The 27443-nt window shown below is 43.5% G+C and overlaps 1 protein-coding gene across 1 annotated transcript in view; it reads right to left on the minus strand.

The window, feature by feature from the left end:
• The window catches only part of WWTR1 (WW domain containing transcription regulator 1), a 116985-nt gene that overhangs the window by 43752 nt on the left and 45790 nt on the right, over positions 1 to 27443 (minus strand). Inside the window, exon 2 of the mRNA XM_073581082.1 lies at positions 5271 to 5407. Within this exon, the coding sequence (XP_073437183.1) occupies positions 5271 to 5407 (137 nt within the window). The remainder of the gene's footprint in view (positions 1 to 5270; positions 5408 to 27443) is intronic.

Consider the following 27443-nt stretch of genomic DNA (forward strand, 5'->3'; position numbering starts at 1 on the left):
TGATTACTTCAACATACTTGACCAGCCCTTGGTTCCTCGTACTTTAAAACACTTTTTCACTATGATCTCCAGTGCAACAATTATACTTGTACTGTAACCTGCTGTAATGATGCCAACAGCCAGAAACATTCCTCGATTTGTCTTCCATAGATCATCGCCATACAGACCATTTGGAGTTGAAGCATGGTATTACTCACTTTTATAATGTTCCAGAGTGGAATGTGGAATGAGATCACCCACCAATGTTAGGACCAACTGATACAAACAACTGCTCAGGAACACACTAAAATATGACGCCTACAACCTGCTGCTCCCCAGACCTCACACTACTGCAGTTTAATATGGACTCTGTTTCTTCATGTCTATATTTTTCACTTTTACTCTATCGGTCTACTTCAAAAGAAACGACACTTAATCTGGTATTTCACCGTACGAATAAAACAAAAGCCGCAGTACAGTCATTACTGGCATCCAAAATTAACATCACCTAATTGCTAACAGATGGGGTTTGGGATAAACACTCCGTGTTTTCGAAAAGTCATTGAGAACAGCTTGCCGTAGAAGGAAGCAAAGAGTCGGGAAGAAAGCAGGTTTCGCGGCTTTGGTAAAGATTACGTGACATCTCCCCTGAGGTTTGTATTTGCTCGCAGTCATGTAAGGATGTGGTATTGCTTAGTCACATTCATATTATTTTGATAAAATGTTTATAAGTTCTTATGTATATTCGATCAATGCCAATTTGGAGTGCAAGCCAGGGGGCCAGACGGGACGAAGCACACTACATTTTCCATGTTATAAATAAGGATTTCAGCTCCAGACACACATGTTCCCCATTATATGTAGAGGATCGAGCTCTCTGAGCCAGGGGATGGCAGACCTTCAAAAGAAAGACATGTTCCACTTCCAAGACTAGGAAGAGAATCGGGAGGATAAAGACATAGGTGTAGGCTGCTATTTCTTTCAAGATGGAACAGTTCAAAGTGGGTTCTGGGGTCCTGGCCAAGAAATTAGTTTAACTCGATCTGCATTTTTCATTATTTTCTTGAAAAGTCTACTAGGATGCTGGCAAGGCCTGCTCTGGCTCCAATGCAGTTGGAAATTTATGTCTGGTTAGAAGTATGAGACATCTGACTGAGAAGCCATAAACAAGTGCAGGCCAAGGATTAGACTACTTTCTCTAAGGCTAGGGTCACACAACCGATTTTCTCTCATCCGAGAAAATCGGCTAGATTATGCTAGTCACACTCAGGTCAGAGTTTGAGATTGATCAGATTGTGGAGAATAATAATTAAAAAAATTCTCCATGTTCTGCATTCTATCAGTGAAAATCGGAAAGCATTGGGATGTCGTTGGAGTGCGGTCTAATTTTACCACCGACCCACAGACATGAATGGCCGAGTGCGATCCAATAATCATAGGTAAATCGTGCATGCTGTGATTTTTTTTTCCTTGGACCCACTCCGTCTGAGGTAAAAATCCGACATTTCGCAGATAAAAAAATGCACATGTGTTTTTAGTGCGTTTCCATAGTGGAAATGCATGAAAAACACATGTCATCTGCACGTAAGTCTATCAATAACATTTTGTTTAAGCCAATTACCAGAAAGTATCAAAAACAAAGCAGCTTTAAGGCCCTTTTACATTTAGCGATGCACCAGCGATCCGACGAGCGATCCGACCCGGTCAGGATCGCTGGTGCATCGCTAAATGATCGCTAGTGAGCTTTCATACAGAAAGATCTCACAGCGATGCAGCAGCGACGCAGCGCACGATACTTACCATTCACATACAGCGATCCTGACGTCCTCCCGCCCGCCTCCACGCGTCGCTGGACGTCACAGCAGGAAGTCTCAGCAGGAAGCGCCCGACGAGAAATGGAGCCGGACATTCTCACGCGATCAGCGATGGACAGCGGGGGAGCCGGTCGCTGGTAAGTATCACACATAGCGATATCGCTAGCAATATCGCTATAACGTCACAAAACCAGTGACGTTTTAGCGATATTGCTAGCGATATTGCTTAGTGTAAAACCCCCTTTATTTAAAGCATGATATATCAACAAGAGACAAAAAACACAGTGCCAAAAATGCAATGAAAACGCAAGTTAAAAGAAGCACACAAAAACGCAATGAAAAAACACGAGAAAACTAATTTAAATAATGGGTGCAGAAATGGTGCAACATTAAAACGCACCAAAAGCTCATTGTCAGTCCAAAAGGGGAAGACAAATCAATCAGCTCATCAATTAGGAGTTGATGTTCACATCTGCAATGAACGGTAATAAAATGGAGTATAGAAATATACAGAAGAGCAGTCAGCGATCACAGAGTGAGGTCATGTGTTTTATGCTATTACATGTAAGGGGGGAAGATTTATGAAACTGTCAAACAAGTAAACTTTTTTTGCTGTCCACAACAACCAATCACACTGCAGCTATTATTTTTCAAGAGTACTATAAGAAATTAAAGCTGCACTGCTATTGGTTACCATAGGCAACAAAGTCTACAGGGCCCTCTTATATGAAAACCGTCCAACAGTAAGACTGTATTTGCTGCCCATAGCAACCAATCAGCGCTCAGTTTTCATTTCTGGAAAATAGTTTAAGAAATGAAAGCTGAGGTCTGATTGGTTGCTATGGGCAACAAAGCCTGTTTTGAAATTCTGAAAAACAAGGACCTATCTAATATATAAAGCTCAATGTGTGTGTGTGTATGTATGTACAGTATGTATGTCCGGGATTGGCATCTGCACTGTCGCAGCTACAGCCACAAAATTTTGCACAGTCACACGTCTGAACCCCGAGAGCGTCATAGGCTATGTTGTGAGGCGAAATTTTAACCCCGCACGTTCCAATTCACCAAACAATTTTGCCTATTATTCTTATCATTTCTATGGTGTTATCGTCCTTCTGTAAAGCTGGAAATAACACAATTTATTACCGTGCCAACACAGACCACGCTCTGACAAAGACTGCAGGGGGAGCCCAGTATCACACAGGATAGGATTAGATACATGACTCAGCAGTCAGTATCACACAAGAGAGGATTAGACACATGGCTCAGCAGTCAGTATCACACAGCATAAGATTAGATACACAGCTCAGCAGTCAGTATCACACAGGATAGGATTAGATACACAGCTCAGCCGTCTGTATCACACAGGATAGGAATAGATACACGGCTCAGCAGACAGTATCACACAGAATAGGATTAGATACACGGCTCAGCAGTCAGTATCACACAGGATAGGATTAGATACACGGCTGAGCAGTCAGTATCACACAGGATAGGGTTAGATACACGGCTCAGCAGTCAGTATCACACAGGATAAGATTAGATACACTGCTCAGCAGTCAGTATCACACAGGATAGGATTAGATACACGGCTGAGCAGTCAATAACACACGATAGGATTAGATACACAGCTCAGCAGAAAGTATCACACAGGAGCGGATTAGGTACACAGCTCAGCAGACATTATCACACAGGATAGGGTTAGATACACAGCTCAGAAACAGGATGTGCCAAAGGAGAGGACATTTTGATTCCAAGAATTCCACTCATTCCATCTTATTTGTTTTTTGATTTTAAACGCCTCCAGTTTCCAGTTCAACTGCTATTTGCAATGTCCATTAACAATGCTCAGGGACAGTCCTTGAAAGTAGTAGGGATCAATTTGCAATCTCCATGCTTTTCTCATGGTCAACTTTACGTGGTCTGTTCAAGAGTTGGAACTGCCAAAAATCTGTTCATCTTTGCACCAAAAGGAAAAACCAAAAATGTTGTTTATCCAAAGGCTCTTGAATGAGTTGAAAATAAAATACTATCAATATTTGGGTAATCGTTTAGTTAATTTGTATTGCAAATCTGTAGTGTTGAATATATGATGTGAAATGTTTTTATGTGCAATATAATCATTATAATTTGTTATAACTAACCACAGTTGGTTACTATGCCCAGGCAACGCCGGGCGCTTCAGCTAGTATAACTATAAAATATAATTTATGAAACATTTTGGCTCATTTTTTCTGGAGCAGAAAAGTCACAAGCTTTGGCAAATGTTCTATCTGAGCTAAAATTACAGCTCAAATTGATGACTGCTCATTAGGGTGACCGGATCTCATATGGGGGGGAAAAAATGTCGGAATCTTGTTCGTCTGGACCCCACAAAACGATTCCCCTTTCCAGATATTGAGAGAGCCAAAATTTCAGCTTGATCAAACGACGTTAACCCATGCCGCTCGTCGCTCAAAGTTTGAAAAAATCCAAATTGAGGTATTTTAAGATTTAGGTATTTTGCATAGTCTGTTAGACTATAAAGAATGTGACAACAACATTGCAGAAATAGCCCTGACCAAATTTTCGAACCATTTGTGGTATTTGAATGCAGAGTTGGTGGGATTATGGTTTTTTGATCCCACCATTACAGACAATGAAAAGTTGTTAATGGCTAATAAATTGCTCAGTAGCACAGATGAACCATCAGAGCACGCTAACCTACATGAGTTGATAATTTTACATAGTTATCTAATCTATTCTAGAGCTTTTGTTAAAGTAGTTTTTGAAACGTCAGAATATAATGCTCGGCATTTGCTTACAACTTGCAGGACATATTGCTTTTGTTCTTCATCTTTTGTCAGAAGGTCGTTAAAGTCGGTTACTTCCTACCTCTTTTAATTTTTCTTTCCTAACTTTTGGATTTACAACCCTAGCGTGCTCTGATGGTTCATCTGTGCTACTGAGCAATTTATTAGCCATTAACAACTTTTCATTGTCTGTAATGGTGGGATCAAAAAACGATAATCCCACTAACTCTGCATTCAAATACCACAAATGGTTCGAAAATTTGGTCAGGGCTATTTCTGCAATGTTGTTGTCACATTCTTTATAGTCTAACAGACTATGCAAAATACCTAAATCTTAAAATACCTCAATTTGGATTTTTTCAAACTTTGAGCGACGAGCGGCACGGGTTAACGTCGTTTGATAGAGCTCAAATTTTGGCTATCTCAATATCTGGAAAGGGGAATCGTTTTGTGGGGTCCAGACGGACAAAATTCCGACATCGATTTTTTGCCGTCACCCTACTGCTCATAGTAGACGTACGGCAGTCCATGGATACATTTTGGGTACTGGTTACAATTTGAGGGTCCTCGTGGCTGATACATGTAATGCCCATTAGCCATTAGAAGGTATCAACCACTGAGGACTCTCGAATGTTAATATTTGTCTCGCTACTGACTAGCACAGAACAATGTCAGGAAAACATACCAAGGTTAGGCTGAGACATTGCCAGTGATCTTTGACTTATTGGGGTAGAAGTGGTAACAGGATGGTGGTTCATGTGAGGCATTGGCTGTGTCATGGTCTTGCGGGGGTCTTGCCATGTTGTAATTTTCTCCATATGACTGTAATAAAATAGAAAGAAATTATTATGTTAATATTGAACATATAACTGGTTGGAAAACATAATAATAATAATAATACTACTACTACTACTAATAATAATAATAATAATAATAATAAAAAATACATTAATATTTCTTTAATGTTCAGTAATTATCTAATGTAACAATTTGCTTTTATAGTCTTTAGAGGGGCTGTCTATAATCATATAACCTCAGTAATATCAGTGACCCAGCTGCAATCAGCACGTTTGGTTTGTGGGATCACCAAGAAAACGACGGTTTTGCTTAACAAGCACTTGCTCTTTACCTAATCTTCACTCTTAGCAAGAGGTCCAGGAGAATGTTGAGGTGTTAAAATTGAAGTAAAACTTTTTTAATTATATTTAGGATGGATTAGGTTGGCCAAATGAAAAAACGTGCCTGTTATGTCCGTGAATTGTAAATGACATTAGCGCCGTGCGCTCATCTGCATATCTACGTATACAAGCACCAGTCTGGGAAAATGTACGCTGGGTCAGACTAATGCAGGCTGCAATTTTTTTCACACCAACCACGGGCATTGACAGCACACTGACCGAAAATTTGGCCATCTCATCACGGCCTGAAAGATCGCTTGGCATTTAGTATTTGTTCTATGTTGCATTGGAGTACACTCTTGTCGCTTGTGAAGCCGCAGCTTTCATTTAATGATAAATCACTATTTCTCTCTATAGGCAGCCCCAGGAAACAGAAAGCAATGTAGACATGAGGAGTCTGAGGCTTTTGTTATGCAAACATGTTGCAATTACAGATAACAGTAGCTTAGAGTCAGACACCCAAAGTACTGGCCACTGGTGCCAAGATAGGGGCTTTGTCATTGGGAGAATAAAGCTGATCTCATGACTCAGTCACATCAAAGCATGACCACCCTCTGGGTAACTCGGGGAAGGATATGTCAGAAAACTCAAACTTATGAAGGTTTGACTCATTTACTGCTCTTTACTGACTGACAGCTCGCAATGTGCCAGGATCCTGCTGAGACACCCACTTCATCCAGCAGAAGCTCCCACAGGAGTGGAGAAATCCACTGACACTGCAGTTGAGTAAGCGATGTGTCATCCTGTGGAGCACCAGAAATAATGACAGGATTATAGAGCGGGCCATTTCCCTTTCTGAGATGTGTGCAATCAAAACCATTACACATTAAAGTTTATGGAGATGGATTCTGTACCTTCACTATGTCCTGTACACACTGTCAGAAAGGACATCCTTGAACTTAACACTTTTTAACCAAGGCAAGATCTGAGGTGGAGGGTAACATTAGAGGTTCTCCTAAATTTACTTTTAGAAAAATCTGATTATTATAACAGGAGGAGATAGAGACTGTTGTTGCGTTAGAAGCCGCTTTGGCGGCTCGTTGGCTTTACCCAAATGCTACAGATTATTGACTGTGATTTTTAGAAAGGTGAGACAGGTTGGTTTTCCCTGAAGACACTGATTGACAACCTCATGTAAGAGGCAGGCGCCTGCATCATCTAATCATGGGTGTATGTATAATACTACTAGTTTACTGAACTGTCACTGCCTGGCTATTATGGGGCTGAACAGTACAAAAGATTCTGCACAAGTCGGACAAAATCGTCAGAAACTTGGATTTTACATCACTAAAGATCCTTCAGTACTCAAAGTCAATAACAATAGCGCGTACCATCCCTATGACAGTAGATATGCCAATGTGTATCTCTTGCAACCAGTCTGAACTTGGAGTTTAGTAATCTCATTCCTCATCTCAGTGTGCGTTATTAATCAGATTAAACAGAAAATATCCTGTGTCAACATTTGTTAGTTTAATTGCTAATATTGTCATTTGTCCAAGGTACACCGTGAAAGCGTGCAAAGAGGTGAAGTCAAGTTTCCGTATGTCTTATCAGTGTCTCTGGCGCAATAGATCAGTTGTGACTGTTGGGCGACAAGACATGTTAAAGCCTGTTCATCTTGTGCTGAGCTTTGCAGATCCATAAAACACACCTAGTCTAGCAGGAGGTTACCCAACAGCTGCAAACGTTACCTGATGAAAAGACGGAAACTCTACCCAGCCTGCCCACACCTCTAGGACAAGGAGAAAAACCGGCTATTCTGCCAGTGAGAACGAAAGATAATGAATCAGGCAGGGGGAAGTACAATAACAATACGGGTTCAACCAAGTAAACTATTAACAAAAAAAAAAAAAAAAGAGAGTGCACCATGAGATTCAGTCTCTAGTATTCACTACGGTCATAAAAAGGAAGGCTCTACTTTGGTAAAACTAACTTAGGGAACTGATCGTGCTAAACTTGCAAATATATTTATATCATTGTAATTGCTCAATGTATAAGGTAATAGCGCAGGAAAGCTACAGGGTTCTCCGCAGCCTCATACAGAATACAGACTGCAGTAAGTGAAAGCCTAAATTCTGGTACTTGGTCCCATGAGCAATAGCATCCCATTCTGAGAATAGGAGTATTAGGAAATTATTACTGATGCAGTTTAAAAACGCAAAATTTGTGCAAATTTGTGAAGATTAAACTATTTGAATTTATCAGATTACACTGAATTTGGTCTCCTTTTTTTCCTGTGTAACCCACATAAATAGTCCTTCAACGACACAACATAACATGACCGAGTCTTACACAAACAAAACAGAAAAAGTAGAACATAAGATAACACTACTATTACTCCCCAAACAAGGAAGATACAAGCTGGAATGGTGATTGTCCATTATGCACCCGACACTCCACTGATCTGGAGTCTGGAGTCTTTTCTTGGTTTACCCTCTGTGTAAATATCTAAAGTTGGCAGGATTACAAGGACCACACAGCACAAGGACATCTCCTCTGATCATTCACTGAATACAGACAAGTCAGAACCATGAGACACAAACATCATATTAAAAGAGTACATGACTGGTAACTTTTTGGAACAAGATGTTGTGTGTATACAAGAGGAACAACACTAATATGAATTACACCTTACATTTTTCATCAGTTTTCTCCTTTTCAGGTGACATCTCTAATTGTCAGTTTTCTCTGAGCTACTGAGCTAGTGGGCAGACACCAACTGATTTGATGTTTTCTCTACAAAGTACACTGATTCATAAGGGATTCTAGCTCTACAATCTATCGGTAGCAGACCATAAGAATCATCAGCCATGTCATAGAATCATAGAATCGTAGAGTTGGAAGGGACCTCCTGGGCCATCTGGTCCAACCCCCTGCTCAAAGCAGGATTCGTTAAATCATCCCAGACACATGTCTGTCCAGCCTCTGTTTGAAGACTTCTATTGAAGGAGAACTCACTACCTCTCGTGGCAGTCTGGTCGACTCATTGATCACTCTGTCAAAAAGTTTTTTCTAATATCTAATCTGTGTTTCCTCCCATTCAGTTTCATCCCATTGCTTCTAGTCTTTCCTTGTGCAAATGACAATAAAGATGATCCTTCTGCAATGTGAAACGTTATAGAGCAGTACTGAACAGTGGAGTGTGCATCCAGTACTGGGGTGTGACAGACACTTAAGGGCCTGTCACACTAAGCGATATCGCTAGCAATATCGCTATAACGTCACTGGTTTTTGTGACGTTATAGCGATATTGCTAGCGATATCGCTATGTCTGATACTTACCTCCGACCGCTCCCCCGCTGGTTATCGCTGATTGCGCGAGAACGTCCTGGACTGTTTCTCGTTGTCAGCTTCCTGCTGGGCTTCCTGCTGTGGAGACGAGCGATGCGTGGACGCGGGCGGGAGGACGTCAGGATCGCCTCGACTGACAGGTAAGTAGCGACCCCCGACCCCTGCGATGTCGCTGGTGAGATCTGCCTGTGTGGCAGCTCACTAGCGACCACTTAGCGATGCACCAGCGATCCTGACTGTATCATATTGCTGGTCGGGATCGCTGGTGCATCGCTAAGTGTGACAGTACCTTTAGGAGAAAGCAGTAACTTGATCTTTGGGTCTCCCCATCTCACTCTGCCTCACTCCTCCATCATAGACTTCAATAGGCATCTGTATCTGATCATAGCGATCATCTTTAGAAAGACAGATTTTAGCTGTATTTCAGAGTGAATGATGTGTTCAGGAGTCAGGGGAGAGGAGAAGAAGTGGCTCATAGATGGAGAAAGTAGCATATTTCACTGATAAAATATATTACAAAGTTTCCTATATTTGCTTGTACTATTGATTTATGCAGTTAGTTGAAACGAGTGACCATTTAAGTCATTCATTGTAGGAATAATATGGTGTTTAATAAAGCTTTTGACAGTATCCATTGTTGTGTCAAAATTCTATTAGGATTATTATTCTCGCCAAGCTCCAATTTTCACTCAAGGGCTTATGTAATATTTGAGGCAGACCGTAGTAGCTGGCGCCTTGAGTGAGGTGGTTAGTAGGTGGTTAGGTGTGTGGCATTGCTTACTAGCATAATAACCTTGCCATATGTCTCATTTCACAGCCCAACACAACACAATTTCGCTGGTTTCTCTTGAAGGGAATCTGTCACCCCATCTGTGGCATCACAAAATCAGCGATCTCGCTAGTGAGATCGCTGTGTATGACGAGGTCTTAACTCCTTTTTCTTATCTTCCAGGTTACATCGGGGGGGGGGGGGGGGGGGGGGGGGCTTATCTACCGCATTACAGAATGCTGTAGATAAGCCCCTGATGTCGGTGCCGGCAGCTGATAGGCAAAAAATAGGGTGACAGATTCCCTTTAAGGACAAAGTTAAAAAGAACCTGTTGTGTTCCAAAACAATCTTGTCTGGCCGCCTTGCGGTGAGGTGGCTACGGACAGAAAATAAACTTATATCTTCCATGTGGCCGCTCCTTTCCATTCATAGGGCGATGCAGGGATGGGGAACAGTCACTGCTCGGCATACCGTGATCGCACAATTTGACTGACCGCAAGCTCTGCATACCCAGAAGGCACACATAGCAAGTATCAATGTAACCGCTTCCTGCACTACTCGCTTGGCTACAGGGAGGATATAACTTCACTTTCTCCCTGTAGCCCCACAGCTCCAGTAAGGATTTCAATGCTATATATCTGCAATTTAATCCCGTATCTACGGTGAAATAGCGTTTTTGGACAAAACAGGTTCTCTTTAGAGGGTCTGTCTCGAGTTCTTATCTTCAGTAGTGCACCGCTCCTCTGCGTTTCGGCTTCCTGCTTGCCGGTGGGGCAGTGTGCTCTTGGCAGAGTCAGCTTTGCCTCTGTAGCAGTGGAAGAGCGATCCAGACAATTGCAGAGCAGAGCATGTAAGTCGCATGGATAACAGCTTGCAAGCACCCTTATTACCTAGGAAACCGGCTACCTTTGAAGTGACCAGTAACCTAGGCCATAAGCAATATACTACAGAATTAAATTCAATCTTTTCTTGAGAACAGTGAGAATTTTTAATAAGAAGTACCGTAAATTGCAAAGTTGCTTGTTTTTATAAGCACTTTGCAATATTACCCATTTAATTAGATGAGTCGAGCCCTTTAATTTATGATGGATTTTGCTATGATACCTCACTGAACAACAGTGAACACAGAGAAAAAAAACTAAAGGGATTTAATCAGCTACCTTGCAATAGTTCAGCCTGCACCTTACACAAAGTAGTAATTATATGGCCTGGCCTCTTGCTTCAACAAGCCCTTATTTTGTTATTTTTACGCTCTATTCTATATTTGTATATCTGGGACGTAGTGTATATCTCTCAACAGTTCAAGTCACATTAGCGCATTTGTGAGAGGCTCAACTGTTCCCAATCTGGAGCGTCAAGAAGAACCAGTAACTCCTAACCGGTGACCTACTTATACCGCTGTAAATAGAACGGTGATGTCGATTGCGATGAAACCTACAATCTAGTTTGTGCAACATAAGACACAAGAAGGCGAGACGCAAGACAGACAGAATATAAAGTGTTCACCATGAATGGTTACAGGGTACGATGCAGGAGACTAGGCTTCACCTACCCCATAGAAAATTTCTGTTGCTGAAGTCAAAAATAGAAGAATCAAAGAAAAATATTGTTTTAAAAGTGTTGTTCATTAAAACTTAAATTATGTAAATTTGCATTAAAAAGTAAGTTACCTAACTTGTCATCCCCTCCACCGTTCAATTATGCAGCCAGTTTCCTTTGTCAGTATATGATCAATGCTATTTTAGAAGAGGGCTGACTGACTGCTCAATTCAATAGGCAAGCCAGCCAACTTCGCTATCGCCAGCTCGCCTTCATTTCGCCCGCCATCGCACAAAGAAGGTGGCTGGCTACTGAAATGATCAGTCGCTCATACACAGCGCTCATCATGTATAAGTTTCCTCTAGCGTGGTGCACAGGACCAGAAGTGGAATTTCCAAACCCTGGACCTGAGATTATAACTTCTTACTACCGGAGCACCTGGTATAATATATAAGAAGTAAATTAGTAAGTTAAATAATTTACTTTTTTACATGTTAAGTATATATATTTCTTGAAGTGGACAACATGTGCAGCGTGACGGGTTATAATCCTTTGTAACTATTTATAGTTAATTATGGGCAGGGTTCTTCACAGCACAGATGGCCATGTGAAGACTGGAGCAACTGCGGAGAACGTTATGATGGAGACATACAAGGAGGACAAATGTGCCATGAGCCTAATGAGCCTTAGATAATAAGATCCATGGACAGAAGCTATTATTTCTATTTTTATAAAGCGTTCATGTATCATTTATGTATTTCCGACTGCCACAATAAACAATTTTATAAGTCCATTGTACAGATCTCATATAAGGAGCCTGTCTTCTTAAAGCTGATCTGGTGGGCGCTAGGGCCCCATTACCTCCCATTTCTTTAGAGAAACAGGCTGCTTCTTGATTTTGAGCCGTATAAAATATTGAAAACAGTGGACAAACAAAACCAATGTAATGGACTCAAATCTTTTCAATATATCGCTTTTCTCTGTGCATCCATTGACCTAATGGGCCAACATAGTCCAAAAGAAATACTTGACCACCTTTGTATTATTTAAAGGCCAAATACTGTCATCCACCATGCTTCTCTATCCTCCAAAGAACATGTTTACGGTGATAGATGATGATGAGTGTGACATTTCTACTCATTACAATCAATGGGTGAATTACGTAACCACAATGCTTTATATTTGCATATGTCACAGACGCCTATATATTTTAAGTATATCTAAATAGTGGGGATGATGAATTTAACATACTTTAGTTTTTCTAAATATGGAATCAAAATTTGATGTGAATAGATTAAATGAGTGTCGTCTAAATCCGCCAATTGATTGTGTGGCGGTGTCCCAACTTGTCCGATTGACATATAATAGGAAAAAGAACTGTTAGCGTGTTAAATTTCAACATGCCCGATTCTTCTGTTCTCCCCAGTGTCTGCACACAGTATCTAGAGCTGGCCACAGACAGAAGGTCCAGTACCTCAAGAGGAGTCAGAGTAGTGGTAGTGGCCAATTTGAAAGCTGAAAACACAAACAACTGAACAAAGTATCAGTAACTTGAATTGTTGCCAACAAACATGTAAATCAAATGACTAAAATAAAACCTGTAAAGACCTGAGCTGCTCCACCCGCTCCCGATTTCTGTCCACCCAGGCCCCTATTGTATTGGTCTACTCGAGTGTTATCACAAGATATAGAAACTTGGGTGGGAAAAAACGTGGGCAAAGTGACAATAATGAAGGAACACAAGACCTAGAATTGAATGATTGTATTTGTAGATGATGTCATCTGTATGATCCTGAAACAGTCATCAAGGTCCCCATAAAAGGAGAAGGCTGTCGGCTGAACAATCAGCCATCTTAGCCAACTGTCCCATACACAGGAGCCTATTTTCTCCACCTATGAAAAAACGGTCGGGTGAAACATCAGCTTATCTCTAGGAGAACAATGCCATTAACAGTCAGAAATTGGATATGTCTGATTGACATCACCCCCAAACAGCATTTGGCTGGTGACCCCATGCAGGGCGGGGTTATACAGAGTTCAACATTAGGAGAACTGGTGGATCTGTAGCCAGGAAAACTGTGATTTTATCAAAGCTATAACAAGCAGACCACTAAGTCATAAATCGCTAGAGTAAGGGTCTCTGCCCCTACATCATGCTGCTCTCAGATGAGTTACAAATGCCCTTTAAGAAGAGAGGGATTTTTCATTCTATAGTGTACAGCTCATTGCCTAGGTTACCGACCACCATGCAGTGTCTGAGTGGCCAGGTAAGGAGTGTGCACCCCTCGAAGGCTGTATGTTTCAGATCTGACCAGTCTCAGTGACTGAGGAAAAGATGAGAACAACCCTTTAACATGGATTTTAAAGATATATTTTTTCTTTTTTTTTAAACCAGAAAACTTCTTTCATCTTCTTAATACCATAACTATAAAACTAGATCAAAGCTAAATTTCATCACTGCATCAGCAGAAAAAATACAAATGATTGTGATGAATAAATCTTTCTATTACGTAACTAAGGCCTCTTTCACACATCAGTTTTTTGTAATCAGTCACAACAATCCGTCATTTTTTGAGAAAAAAAAATGGATCCAGAGACTGATGCCGCTGGATCCGTTTTTTTCTCATAGGCTTGTATTAGCGACGGATTGTGATGGATGGCTGCACGTTTCATCTGTCGTCCAACGGATCCGTCAGAAAATCTTTGTCCGTCGGCCGGAGTTTTTTGTGTACGTCGAAAAGTCGGACAGCGATGGTTCCAGCACCATCCGTCGTTGGCTATAATGTAAGCCTATGGGCGCAGGATCCGTCGCTGTCCATCAAAAGATGGAATCCAGTGACGGATTCCGTTTTTAAGGTTATATGCACAGATTTTCCATTCTGGCACATATAAAAATCTCTCTCTCTCTCTCTCAAATTCTATTCCTTTAAAATTCCTACAGCTGCTGCTTCGACGGATTTGTCAAAAAAATGGATCCGGTGCATCAGTTTTATACAATCTGCGCAGATCCATTTTTTGCACACTTTGATTGTGACTGATTCTAAAAAACTGATGTGTGAAAGAGGCCTAAAGTGAAAGCATATCCTGAAATTCCAACAGAAAGCGAGCCTTTGATTTACAATGACATTATGTCTCGTGCGGTGCATGATCCTACATCTGTCCATGTATAGTGCAAAATGACAAAATCAAGGGCTTCCATGAGAGGTGTACTTATTGCCAGTGGTAAACCCATGTGTGTTCCAGGCTGGACTCGGCATAGGAACTTTCTGACTTCCTGCTCACACAACACTTCCCTTCATCCAGCAATGCTTCAACTGGAGTGAAATCAATAACCAGTCTGTTCTAAGCATGCCATCTATTTTAAGGTGGCCTTTGAAGAAAATTGGCAACAAGCTAAAATTACTGGTTAAGTCAAAGCATAGTAATCTTACCAATGTAGGGTGATTCTGAGAGCAATCAGAAAATTAACAGAAAATTGCCGATTTGAGCGCGATACAGCTGCAGCACACGAGAGCTGTTCAAGATTACGGCTTGCCTTTTGGGACTGTGTGGACTTCTATCTGAATGACCACAGATTATCTGGAACCACATTTATTCTCATGTATATCTTTCCTCTAGGTTTACCATATAGTTAAAGGCTTTGACAGGATGATGGCTTCCTATGCCTTCTAACATATGGGGTCTAAGGGGTAATGTTTTTCCTTGTGGAGAGTGACAAACCAGGCCTAGCATGTCACAGTGGGGAGACCTATACGCCATGCATACTCCTCTAGAAAATTAAATATGCAAATTGCCTCTTCAAAGAGGAAGAGGCCTAGAATTCTAGCGTCACCTATTGAAATAGGTGGCACCAGAGTTCTAGTCTTCTTCCTCTCTGGAATAGGTGGCACTAGAGTTCTAGTCTTCTTCCTCTCTGAAATAGGTGGCACTAGAGTTCTAGTCTTCTTCCTCTCTAAAATAGGTGGCACTAGAGGTCTAGTCTTCTTCCTCTCTGAAATAGGTGGCATTAGAGTTCTAGTCTTCTTCCTCTCTGAAATAGGTGGCACTAGAGTTCTAGTCTTCTTCCTCTCTAAAATAGGTGGCACTAGATTTCTAGTCTTCTTCCTCTCTGAAATAGGTAGCATTAGAGTTCTAGTCTTCTTCCTCTCTGAAATAGGTGGCACTAGAGTTCTAGTCTTCTTCCTCTCTGAAATAAGTGGCATTAGCGTTCTAGTCTTCTTCTCTGAAGAGGCAATTTTCATATTCTAACATATGAGCATGCTCATTCTTAAGGCACCCCTCATACACATTAGACTAGTGCCGATATCAATGGGTTCGGCTGACAGTATAATGTGTAGGAAGCCCCTAACAAAGAATATTGGGGTAGAGAAGAATCTAAAGCATAGCTGATTTTGAACTGCTGGTCCATTTGTTCTCTAAGAGATATTTCACAGCCAGAGATGCTTGGCAGCGGCTCTATTGTAGACAACAGTGGCGTTCTCGGCAGTGTAATCACTTCTGTGTTTGGGAGGGTCGGGCAAGATTTTTTCCGAATGAAGAATTAAAGATGGTTAAGCCTATTTGTAGATGTTCTTGGTGATATTTGACTTTGCTCTCTTAAAATGTTACATACTTGTTATGATGGTTTGCCTTTGAACATGTCCACTGACCTAACAAGTTTGTATTCTATGTACAGTAGGCTGAGGTCTGGATTGTCTAGATATTTGTTTACTCTAGTTGATCTCTATAGACAGTAACTACCATATAATCTCCAATTTTCCAATGACAGCATTATCTATCTACGACCAAAATTCATCAGTGTTCTCACTCTGCTGTCAAATTCAGTAGGTTAAAGAGTATGTAGAAGTTTATGTTTGGGGGAGTGACTCTTTTAAAGAAATGTAAAAATTTGTACCAGGAATTTTCTGTTTTAACATTTACAGAGAAATAGAAATCACTGTGTTTACAGTGCAAACGATGAGAGGTCATTACTGATTCTTTTTCCAGTCTTTTCGACCAATAATTCATATACAGTGGATATGAAAAGTCTTCACACCTCTGTTAAATTGCCATGCTTTTGTCATGTAAAAAAATAAAATTACAAAATTCTGAACAGTTTCAAATATCAATCAATTTTTTGCATCAAAACTTTCAAGCCTCTGCTAAACAGCTGAAGATGAATTTCACCTTTCAGCATAACAATGACCCTAGGCACACCTCCTAATCAACAAAATAGTGTCTTCACCAGAAGAAGATCAAAGTTTTGGAATGGCACAGCCAGAGCCCAAAACCAAGCAATTGAAAATCAATTGCAATTTTCACATTGGCTACTAAGCCTGATAAATATTAAACTCATGCTGTCCAGCAGCCACATGGGCATAACCAATAATAGACTCAGTTTGAAAAATTGATTTGTATATAAGTATTTTCTGAGTATGCTCTGATCTGGGCAAAAGTCATTGTAAAGGTAGGGGTAAGAGATGAACTGTGATCAACTATTTTGAATGGTTAATTCTGTCCTATCCACTGTATATAGAAGAGTTACTCGTTTTTAGAATCATGTCTGTGATGATGATGATGAGACTGCTGAAAAGTATTAGGCACATAATATAAAGTGTGAGCCTAGTAATAATATTAGGCTGTCTAGCAAGTGTGAAAAGTGCAAGATTTCAGTTTTTTAATATAGTGATATGGTAAAATTTCTGATTATACGTTCTCTTTGATCGAATATTTACAAATCAAATTCAAAAAAGTTAACACGCTGTGTAAAATGAAAAGAATTCAAGAATGCAGGTACGTAGAAATCTCTCATAGCTATATTTTATTTACAACAGAAAATAGAACACAGATCAGAAATTGAAAGTTAGACATTTTTCCAATTCATGCGAAAAAATTAACTCTGAAATTGATGGCAGACGCATGCTGGAAATTAAGTTACATGACTGTGTATAAAAAGTCCATGTTAAGAGAGGCAGAGTCTCTCAGAAACACAGATGGTCAGAGATTCACTAATCTGTGAACAAATGTTTCTAAAGATCGAGGAACAATTTCAGAAAAAAATGTTAATCAATGTAAAATTGCAAATACTTTGAATATTCCTCCGTCTACTGTACAGAACATCATCTAAAGTTTACGAGATTCTGGAGAAATCTGTGTTTGGAACAAGGCCGAAGGTCAATATGTGGTGCTTATGATCAACATTGAATTAAAAACAGTCAAATGACTGCATGGGTCAAGGAATAATTCCAGAAATCATTGTGCATCAACATTTGCAGTGCAATACCGATACAGGTGAAAGGTGTATCATGTCAAGAAGTAACACAATCCAGAAATGCTGCAATCTTCTCGGAGCCGAAGCTCATTGAAAATGGACTGAGGCAGAAAGTAAAAAACTGCTCTGTAGTGAAATGAATCAAAATGTAAAATTCTTTATGGAAACCATGGATGCGGACTCAAGAGGAGAGCAACCATCCAGCTTGTTATCAGTACATAGTACAAAATCCTGCAACTCTGATGGTATGAGATTGCATTAGTGCCTATAACATGTGCAGCTTACACATGATGAATGGCACTATCTACACTGACCATTATATAGAGGTTTTAGTACAATATATGATCCCATCCAGACAATGTCTTTTTCAGTGAAAGCCTTGCATATTTCAGCAAGACACTGCAAAACCACATACTGCATCCATCACAACAGCATGGCTTCACAGAGGAAGAGATCAGGTGATGAACTGGTTGCCTGCAGGAAATCCCATGAGAAAACATTAAGCACAATATGAAATGAGAAATTCGGCAAAGAGGACCCAGGACTTTTGAGCAGCTAGAATCTGTCATGATCCAGGATGGGGTTTTGCTTTGGCCCGTCCTGGTCTGACTGGGGTTAATTGTTCCGCCTCTCACTGGCAGAGGGTGGCAATTTAATGCTCACTGGACCTAGGTCCGGTGTCAGTTATACTCCTGCCCTCGGCTGAGTTAGTTGACCTTGTGCGTACGTGTGCCTTGTGCCTGATATCTTGCTTGCTTGTTTGGTTTTGATCTGGTTCTGTCCCTGTTACGAGTTCTGCCTGTCCCTCTTGTACTGCGCTACCTCTCGTGTATGACTCTCTGCTTGTGACCCGACTTCTCTCTGCTCGTCCCCTTGGTACCACGTCGCCCTCTTGTGTATGACCTTTGGCTTTGTCTATCAATAGTATAACGTGGCACAGCTGTGTCGGTGCACAAAAGAAGGTTTCCACACCAGTATAGAATAATCAAAAAAATTTTGGCACTCAACTCGTTGCAAAGATGAAGAATTTTTATTTGCAGTCACAAATATAGACGTTTCGGCTGTATCAAATAGCCTTCATCAGTAAACAACACTGCTCCTATCTCTATAATTTTCCGGACATTATATTGTATGACCAATAGTAAATTAGGTGCTATTGGAGGTGATACCATCCACCATGTAAGAACTGGCATATAAACCTGTAGATTTCAATGAGAAGGGGTAGTAGAGAAATATTCCAAACGAGATCATATACAGGATTATTAGATCTGTGACTTTGAAAAGCTCCAAAGGTTGCACCAACCAGAAGTTGGCATAAACATCCTATGGCTATGCCTGAAGGGAATTGTCCCAAAGGGGATTACTTGCGGGATTGTTAAATCCTGTGACTCATAGAAAACCCCAATTTCACGCTGTAAGAACAGCAGCTGGCTGTAGTTTCAAATGTTTTTAAAACTGATAGAGTACTCATGGAACTCTTGCAGACTAACGAAGCCAGCTTGAGTTCCATGAGTACTCTATCAGTTTTAACCCCTCACTGTCCCTACAGAGACATTTGAAACTACAGCCAGCTGCTGTTCTTACAGCGTGAAATTGGGGTTTTCTATGAGTCACAGGATTTAACAATCCCACAAGTAATCCCCTTTGGGACAATTCCCTTCAGGCATAGCCATAGGATGTTTATGCCAACTTCTGGTTGGTGCAACCTTTGGAGCTTTTCAAAGTCACAGATCTAATAATCCTGTATATGATCTCGTTTGGAATATTTCTCTACTACCCCTTCTCATTGAAATCTACAGGATTATATACCAGTTCTTACATGGTGGATGGTATCACCTCCAATAGCACCTAATTTACTATTGGTCATACAATATAATGTCCGGAAAATTATAGAGATAGGAGCAGTGTTGTTTACTGATGAAGGCTATTTGATACAGCTGAAACGTCTATATTTGTGACTGCAAATAAAAATTCTTCATCTTTGCAACAAGTTGAGTGCCAAAAATTTTTTGATTATTCTTTGGCTTTGTCTGACCTCCCGTCTGTTTATCCCTCCTGTACCTCGCTGTCCGCACTGTGTATGAACTCCGTTTTGCCTGACTCTGAGTTTTCTGTCTTCTCTGAAAGCAGGACGCTAAGCCCCGCCCCTTGCAGTCACGTGACTGTAGGTCCCGTGCCGGCTTGCTAAACTTCATCACTCAGGTCCTGTGCACCTATACTTTCTAGCTGTCCTGATCCCCAGGGGTCCCTACAGTGCGGGTGAGTCCCTGCTCAGTGGAGGCTGTACGCCGGCGCTGTCAGGATCCTGATATTATAACTGACCGATACCATTTTTTTTTCTCTGTTCCCCTTCTTCTGTGTATGTGATGGATCCTATGCACGCTCTTTCTGAGCAGGTTAAACACCTGACCCAGATGTCTCAGAAACTCCTTGGAGAACAATGAGTCCTGGATCAGTCTCAGCAGCTGATCCCTGACCCTGTACAGGGGTTTTTTTCATCGGGGGCTCGGGATATTACATTAGTTTCTAGAGTTGAGCGAAACGGGTCGAAAAATTTCAAAAGTCGCCGACTTTTGGCAAAGTCGGGTTTCATGAAACGAAACCCGACCCTAGGATGAGGTCGGCCACGAGGTCGGCGACTTACGCGCCAAAGTCGCGATTCAAAAGTTTGTTTTGCGCTCTTTTTCAGCCAATCAGGATCCACGGACACTGTGGGCAACGTGATGACATAGGCAGGGGTCACCACCATCTTTCAGAAGGGCATGCAAGTGATTGGCTTGCTTTGGTGGGCGTCACAGGGGGTATAAAAGGGCGTGCACGCCGACCGCCATCTTACTTCTGCCGATCTCAGTATAGGGAGAGGTTGCTGCTGATTCTGTAGGGAGAGCGTTAGGCAGGGAAGAAGACAAAAAAACTGCTTCTGCTGCTAGCGATTTGGCCTGCACAACACACCAGTCACTGTGTGTGCAGTGCAAGGGGAGGCTATATAGTGGTGTATCAGTGGTGTTGGTTGTTGGGCTGCCTTCTAAGGCCGGTTTCACATTAGCGCTTTTTAAGCGCACGCACGGCCGGGGGTAGCTCCGCCCCCGAGCCGGCTCTCTGCCCGGCGTGCCCGCCCCTTGCTTGTAGCGCCGCCTACTAGCGGACAGCGGCGCCTGCGATCGGCGCACCCTATCTTTAGCATAGGGTGCGCAGATCGTGCGCAGGCCGTGCGCTAGTTGCGCTTTGACCTGCGCTGCGCACTTTTGACGGTGCGCCGTGCGCGCCAAAATCCGAAAAGTTTGATTTTGGCGCGCACAGCGCACCGTCAAAAGTGCGCAGCGCAGGTCAAAGCGCAACTAGCGCATGGCCTGCGCACGATCTGCGCACCCTATGCTAAAGATAGGGTGCGCCGATCGCAGGCGCCGCTGTCCGCTAGTAGGCGGCGATACAAGCAAGGGGCGGGCACGCCGGGCAGAGAGCCGGCTCGGGGGCGGAGCTACCCCCGGCCGTGCGTGCGCTTAAAAAGAGCTAATGTGAAACCGGCCTTAGGCTTCCTGACATTCCTGCATTGCTGTTTACCCACTGCTCCGCAAACTGCTTTTTTAAAAGCAATCACAATTTTTTTTTTTTGTCCTGCTGAGAAGAAAAAAAAACTGCTTCTGCTGCTAGCGATTTGGCCTGTACAACACACCAGTCACTGTATGTGCAGTGCAAGGGGAGGCTATATAGTGGTGCATCAGTGGTGTTGGTTGTTGGGCTGCCTTCTAAGGCTTCCTGACATTCCTGCATTGCTGTTTACCCACTGCTCCGCAAACTGCTTTTTTAAAAGCAATCCCAATTTTTTTTTTTGTCCTGCTGAGAAGAAAAAAAAACTGCTTCTGCTGCTAGCGATTTGGCCTGCACAACACACCAGTCACTGTGTGTGCAGTGCAAGGGGAGGCTATATTGTGGTGTATCAGTGGTGTTGGTTGTTGGGCTGCCTTTTAAGGCTTCCTGACAGGCTGGCATTGCTGTTTACCCACTGCTCTGCAAACTGCTTTTTTAAAAGCAATCCAATCTCCCTTATCCTTTAGTCACTTTTGTCACAGCTGTGCCATCGAGCCTGTGACATAGCGCTCAGATATCAGTGGGCCTCACACAATCCAAAAGTGTCCAGTGTCCACAAGTGTCTGCAGAAATTCAAAATCTCCCTTATCCTCTCGTCACTTTTGTCACAGCTGTGCCATCGAGCCTGTGACATAGCGCTCAGATATCAGTGGCCCTCACACAATCCAAAAGTGTCCAGTGTCCACAAGTGTCTGCAGAAATTCAAAATCTCCCTTATCCTCTAGTCACTTTGGTCACAGCTGTGCCATCGAGCCTGTCACATAGCGCTCAGATATTCATTGGGTCTCACACAATCCAAAAGTGTCCAGTGTCCACAAGTGTGTGCAGAAATTCAAAATCTCCCTTATCCTCTCATCACTTTTGTCACACCTGTGCCATCGAGCCTGTGACATAGCGCTCAGATATCAGTGGCCCGCACACAATCCAAAAGTGTCCAGTGTCCACAAGTGTGTGCAGAAATTCAAAATCTCCCTTATCCTCTAGTCACTTTGGTCACAGCTGTGCCATCGAGCCTGTCACATAGCGCTCAGATATTCATTTGGTCTCACACAATCCAAAAGTGTCCAGTGTCCACAAGTGTGTGCAGAAATTCAAAATCTCCCTTATCCTCTCGTCACTTTTGTCACAGCTGTGCCATCGAGACTGTGACATAGCGCTCAGATATCAGTGGGCCTCACACAATCCAAAAGTGTCCAGTGTCCACAAGCGTCTGCAGAAATTCAAAATCTCCCTTATCCTCTCGTCACTTTTGTCACAGCTGTGCCATCGAGCCTGTGACATAGCGCTCAGATATCAGTGGGCCTCACACAATCCAAAAGTGTCCAGTGTCCACAAGTGTCTGCAGAAATTCAAAATCTCTCTTATCCTCTAGTCACTTTGGTCACAGCTGTGCCATCGAGCCTGTCACATAGCGCTCAGATATTCATTGGGCCTCATACAATCCAAAAGTGTCCAGTGTCCACAAGTGTGTGCAGAAATTCAAAATCTCCCTTATCCTCTAGTCACTTTGGTCACAGCTGTGCCATCGAGCCTGTCACATAGCGCTCAGATATTCATTGGGCCTCACACAATCCAGAAGTGTCCAGCGTCCACAAGTGTGTGCAGAAATTCAAAATCTCCCTTATCCTCTAGTCACTTTGGTCACAGCTGTGCCATCGAGCCTGTCACATAGCGCTCAGATATTCATTGGGTCTCACACAATCCAAAAGTGTCCAGTGTCCACAAGTGTGTGCAGAAATTCAAAATCTCCCTTATCCTCTCGTCACTTTTGTCACAGCTGTGCCATCGAGCCTGTGACATAGCGCTCAGATATCAGTGGGCCTAACACAATCCAAAAGTGTCCAGTGTCCACAAGTGTCTGCAGAAATTCAAAATCTCCCTTATCCTCTAGTCACTTTGGTCACAGCTGTGCCATCGAGCCTGTCACATAGCGCTCAGATATTCATTGGGCCTCACACAATCCAAAAGTGTCCAGTGTCCACAAGTGTGTGCAGAAATTCAAAATCTCCCTTATCCTCTAGTCACTTTGGTCACAGCTGTGCCATCGAGCCTGTCACATAGCGCTCAGATATTCATTGGGCCTCACACAATCCAAAAGTGTCCAGTGTCCACAAGTGTGTGCAGAAAATCAAAATCTCCCTTATCCTCTAGTCACTTTGGTCACAGCTGTGCCATCGAGCCTGTCACATAGCGCTCAGATATTCATTGGGTCTCACACAATCCAAAAGTGTCCAGTGTCCACAAGTGTGTGCAGAAATTCAAAATCTCCCTTATCCTCTCGTCACTTTTGTCACAGCTGTGCCATCGAGACTGTGACATAGCGCTCAGATATCAGTGGGCCTCACACAATCCAAAAGTGTCCAGTGTCCACAAGTGTCTGCAGAAATTCAAAATCTCCCCTGTCCTATAGACACCTTGTACCTTGTTTTACATTACTATATAGTTTGTTGGATTTTGTCTACATTTCTACCAAAAATGAGGAAGGCTGGTGGAAGAGGCCGTGGAATTGGGCGGGGGTTGGCAGCTGGTAATGATGGTGTTGGTGGTGGATCTGATGGTAGTGGCAAGAGCAAAATAGGACCGAATGCAGGAGGTGTTGAGCCTGCGTCATCGTCTGGCTACATAAGGCCTCGAACGCTTAGTTTTCTAGGAGTTGGCAAACCGCTTTTAAAGCCAGAGCATCAGGAAAAAGTTTTGTCTTACATTGCTGACTCAGCCTCCAGCTCTATCGCCTCCTCTTCTTCAGTTGTAAAAAGTAAAAGCACTGAGTCGTCATTGGAGGCTCATGTTCATGAACCACACCTTTCCTTGTGTCCTTCACCCCAACCAAGATTGAAGGATGACGCAGGCCATACTACTGATTACTCCATGGAGCTGTTTTCACATACCATGCCTGGATTATCAAGTCAAATGGTGAATTACCCAGGCCAAGATGAATCTGACATGGAGTGCACTGATGCACAGCCGCTGATGGATGATTCTCCTGGTACACTGACTCAAAGCACTACATTGTCCTCGCAGTGTACAGAGCCAGATTCTGACCCTGATGAGACTCAGGTGCCCCTTCCCGCACACTATACCATCATACACGGTGACACAGAGGAAGGTGCACATGACATAGAAGAGGAGGTGATGGATGACCCAGTTGTTGACCCAGATTGGCATCCATTGGGGGAAGAGGGTGCTGCTTCCAATAGCTCAGATGAGAAGCATCCACAGCAGACATCGACATCGCAACAGCTGTTATCTGGCAGGCCCGGAGCACTCCAAAGACAGGTTCCAAACATCAAAAGAGTTGCTGGACAGCTTGTCCAGAGGGTCAAAAGATCACAGCGTGCTAGGCCGCAAAATGTCTGCCAAAGTAGGAAGAGTGCAGTGTGGCACTTTTTTGAACAAAATCCTCATGATCAGGCCAAGGTTATCTGTAAGAAGTGCGCAAAGACCTTTAGCCGAGGGAAAAATCTGAAAAATTTGAATACCAGTTGCATGCTTAGACATTTAACCAGCATGCACTTGCAAGCGTGGACACAACACCAAACCTCAAGTGCCACATGTGCAACTGATCACAACGAAGGTAGTCAGCAACGCTACATTGTTTCCCCCACTGTAAGCCCACCGGTTAGCACAGCAGCAAATGTTGAGGTGTCGTTGCAAGGCCACAGCAGTCAGGGAATCCCACTGTTATATCAACGAAAGACTGATTCTAGGCCATCAGAAAGAACACCAACTCCATCACCATCATCAACCCTCTCTCAGTCTGCCCTGTCCACCGCTACTTCCACCATATGCAGCTCTCAAGTCCAGCTCACCCTCCCAGACACTATGAGTAGGTCAAGAAAGTACTCAGTCTCTCATCCGCGTACACTGGGTTTGAACGCCCACATTGCCAAACTAATCTCGTTTGAGATGATGCCCTTTCGGTTGGTGGAAAGCACAGCTTTCCGCGAACTCATGGCCTATGCAGTACCACGCTATGACCTACCCAGTCGCCACTTCTTCTCTCGCAAAGCCATCCCAGCCCTCCACCATCATGTGAAAGACCGCATTGTCCATGCACTCAAGCAGTCAGTGAGCGGAAAGGTGCACCTCACAACTGATGCATGGTCCAGTCGGCATGGCCAGGGCCGTTACGTGTCCATCACTGCGCACTGGGTTAATGTGGTGGATGCAGGGTCCACAGGGGACAGCGGTGGTGGGACAGTGCTGCCTAGCCCACGGTATAGGAAACAGTTGGCTGTAGGCGTTCGACCCTCCTCCTCCTCCTCCAGAAGCGAAAGCTCGTCCACAGAGCGCAGTCGTACGAGCACTCCATCTGCAGCTGCCACTGTTGCACACGATGTGTCCCCCTATCGAGCAGCTAGTGGAAAGCGTCAGCAGGCTGTGTTGCAGATGATGTGTTTGGGCAACAGACACACCGCCGAGGTGCTGGCCGAGTACTTGAAGCGACAAACTGAGTCATGGCTGGGCAGTGTACATCTTGAGGCAGGCAAGGTAGTTAGTGATAACGGCCGTAATTTTGTGGCAGCCATAGCCCTTTCAAAACTCAGCCATATACCTTGCTTGGCTCACACCTTGAACCTGGTGGTGCAGTGCTTCCTCAAAAATTATCCGGAGTTAACAGCCCTGCTCCAGAAGGTGCGAAGACTGTGCGCGCACATCCGCCGGTCGCCTGTACACTCCGTTCGTATGCAGAAGCTGCAGCGATTGCTCCACCTTCCCAACCACCGCCTCATTATCGACATTGCAACAAGGTGGAACTCCACCCTGCACATGGTGGAGCGGCTGTGCGAGCAGAGGCAGGCCATAATGCATTTGTGGGAGGATACACGGCCAGGCACTTTGAGAGCAGACATGGAGTTGACAGGTGTGCAGTGGTCGAAGCTGAAAGACCTCTGTAAAGTCCTTCAGTGTTTTGAGGAATGCACACGGCTGGTAAGCGCAGACGACGCCATCCTAAGCATGAGCATCCCACTTATGCGTCTGCTCATGTAAACTTTGACGCACCTTAAGGAGCAGGCGTCTGCAGCCAATGTTGATGAGGAGGAAGAGGAGGAGGGAATCCTTGATGACATTCAGCCATTGTCTGCTCAGGGACCTCTCCTGGACGAGGTGGAGGAAGAAGAGGAGGAGGAGGAGGATGATGGGGATGATTACTTAGGGGAGGAGGATGCATCTCGTGGGGCAAGTGAAAATGTTGGCGTGGCAAGGTCTGGTACAGGGTTTGTGCGTGACTGGAGGGATGTGGATTTGCAAGAAAGTGCTCCTCCAACCAGCACTCGCAGTGCATCATTGACACCGGGAACATTGGCCCACATGTCAGATTATGCCTTGCAGATCCTAAAAAGGGACCCACGCATTGCCAAAATGATGAACGATGACGACTACTAGGTTGGCCAGCATCCTGGATCCACGCTATAAAGGCAAATTACAAAACATCATGCCACAGGAGAACCTTGACCTAATATTGGCTAATAAACAAGCAACTCAGGTAAATCGGTTGCTTGAGGCATTCCCAGCACACAGCAGCGGTGATGGTTCTCACACGAGCCGTACGGGCCGGGGGCAGCTTGGCAGAGGTGTTCATGGTGCACACAGCAGAAGTGGGGTTGGAGACAGGGGTCTCATGACAATGTTGTGGACTGATTTTTCAAGTACCGCTCACACAACTGGTAATACTGCATCGATGGAAAGTGACAGGAGACAGCAGTTGTCAACTATGGTTACAAACTACTTTTCCTCCCATATCGATGTTCTCCCACACAGGTCATTCTCCTTTGACTATTGGGCCGCTAAACTGGACACCTGGCCTAAATCGGCACAATATGCCTTACAGGAGCTCGCTTGCCCAGCTGCAAGTGTGCTATCGGAAAAAGTCTTCAGTGCAGCTGGATCAATCCTGACAGAAAAAAGGACCCGTCTGTCAACCCAAAATGTGGATGATCTAACCTTCATTAAAATGAACCACGCATGGGTTTCCAAGGATTATGTCCCACCTTCCCCGATGACACATAGGGTGACAGAAAAATGGCTTGCTTTGGTCCACCTCTTCCTGGGACTTGACCTATTTCACCTTTTGCATCAGCTGAATGTCCAACATCAACATATGCCACTTTCTAAAACTCCCTAACTGTGCTGCCTCCCCCCCCATGGCCGGGGTCACCACCTAGCGCACGACACCGTGCGAGTGCCGTTGCCCTGGACAGGTGGGTAGGCTGACTCTTGGGCGCGGGCACTGGCACAGGG

Source organism: Dendrobates tinctorius, unplaced genomic scaffold (genome assembly GCF_039654945.1).
Source record: "Dendrobates tinctorius isolate UK_male_01 unplaced genomic scaffold, ASM3965494v1 ptg000069l, whole genome shotgun sequence".
In the NCBI taxonomy this organism is placed as follows: domain Eukaryota; kingdom Metazoa; phylum Chordata; class Amphibia; order Anura; family Dendrobatidae; genus Dendrobates; species Dendrobates tinctorius.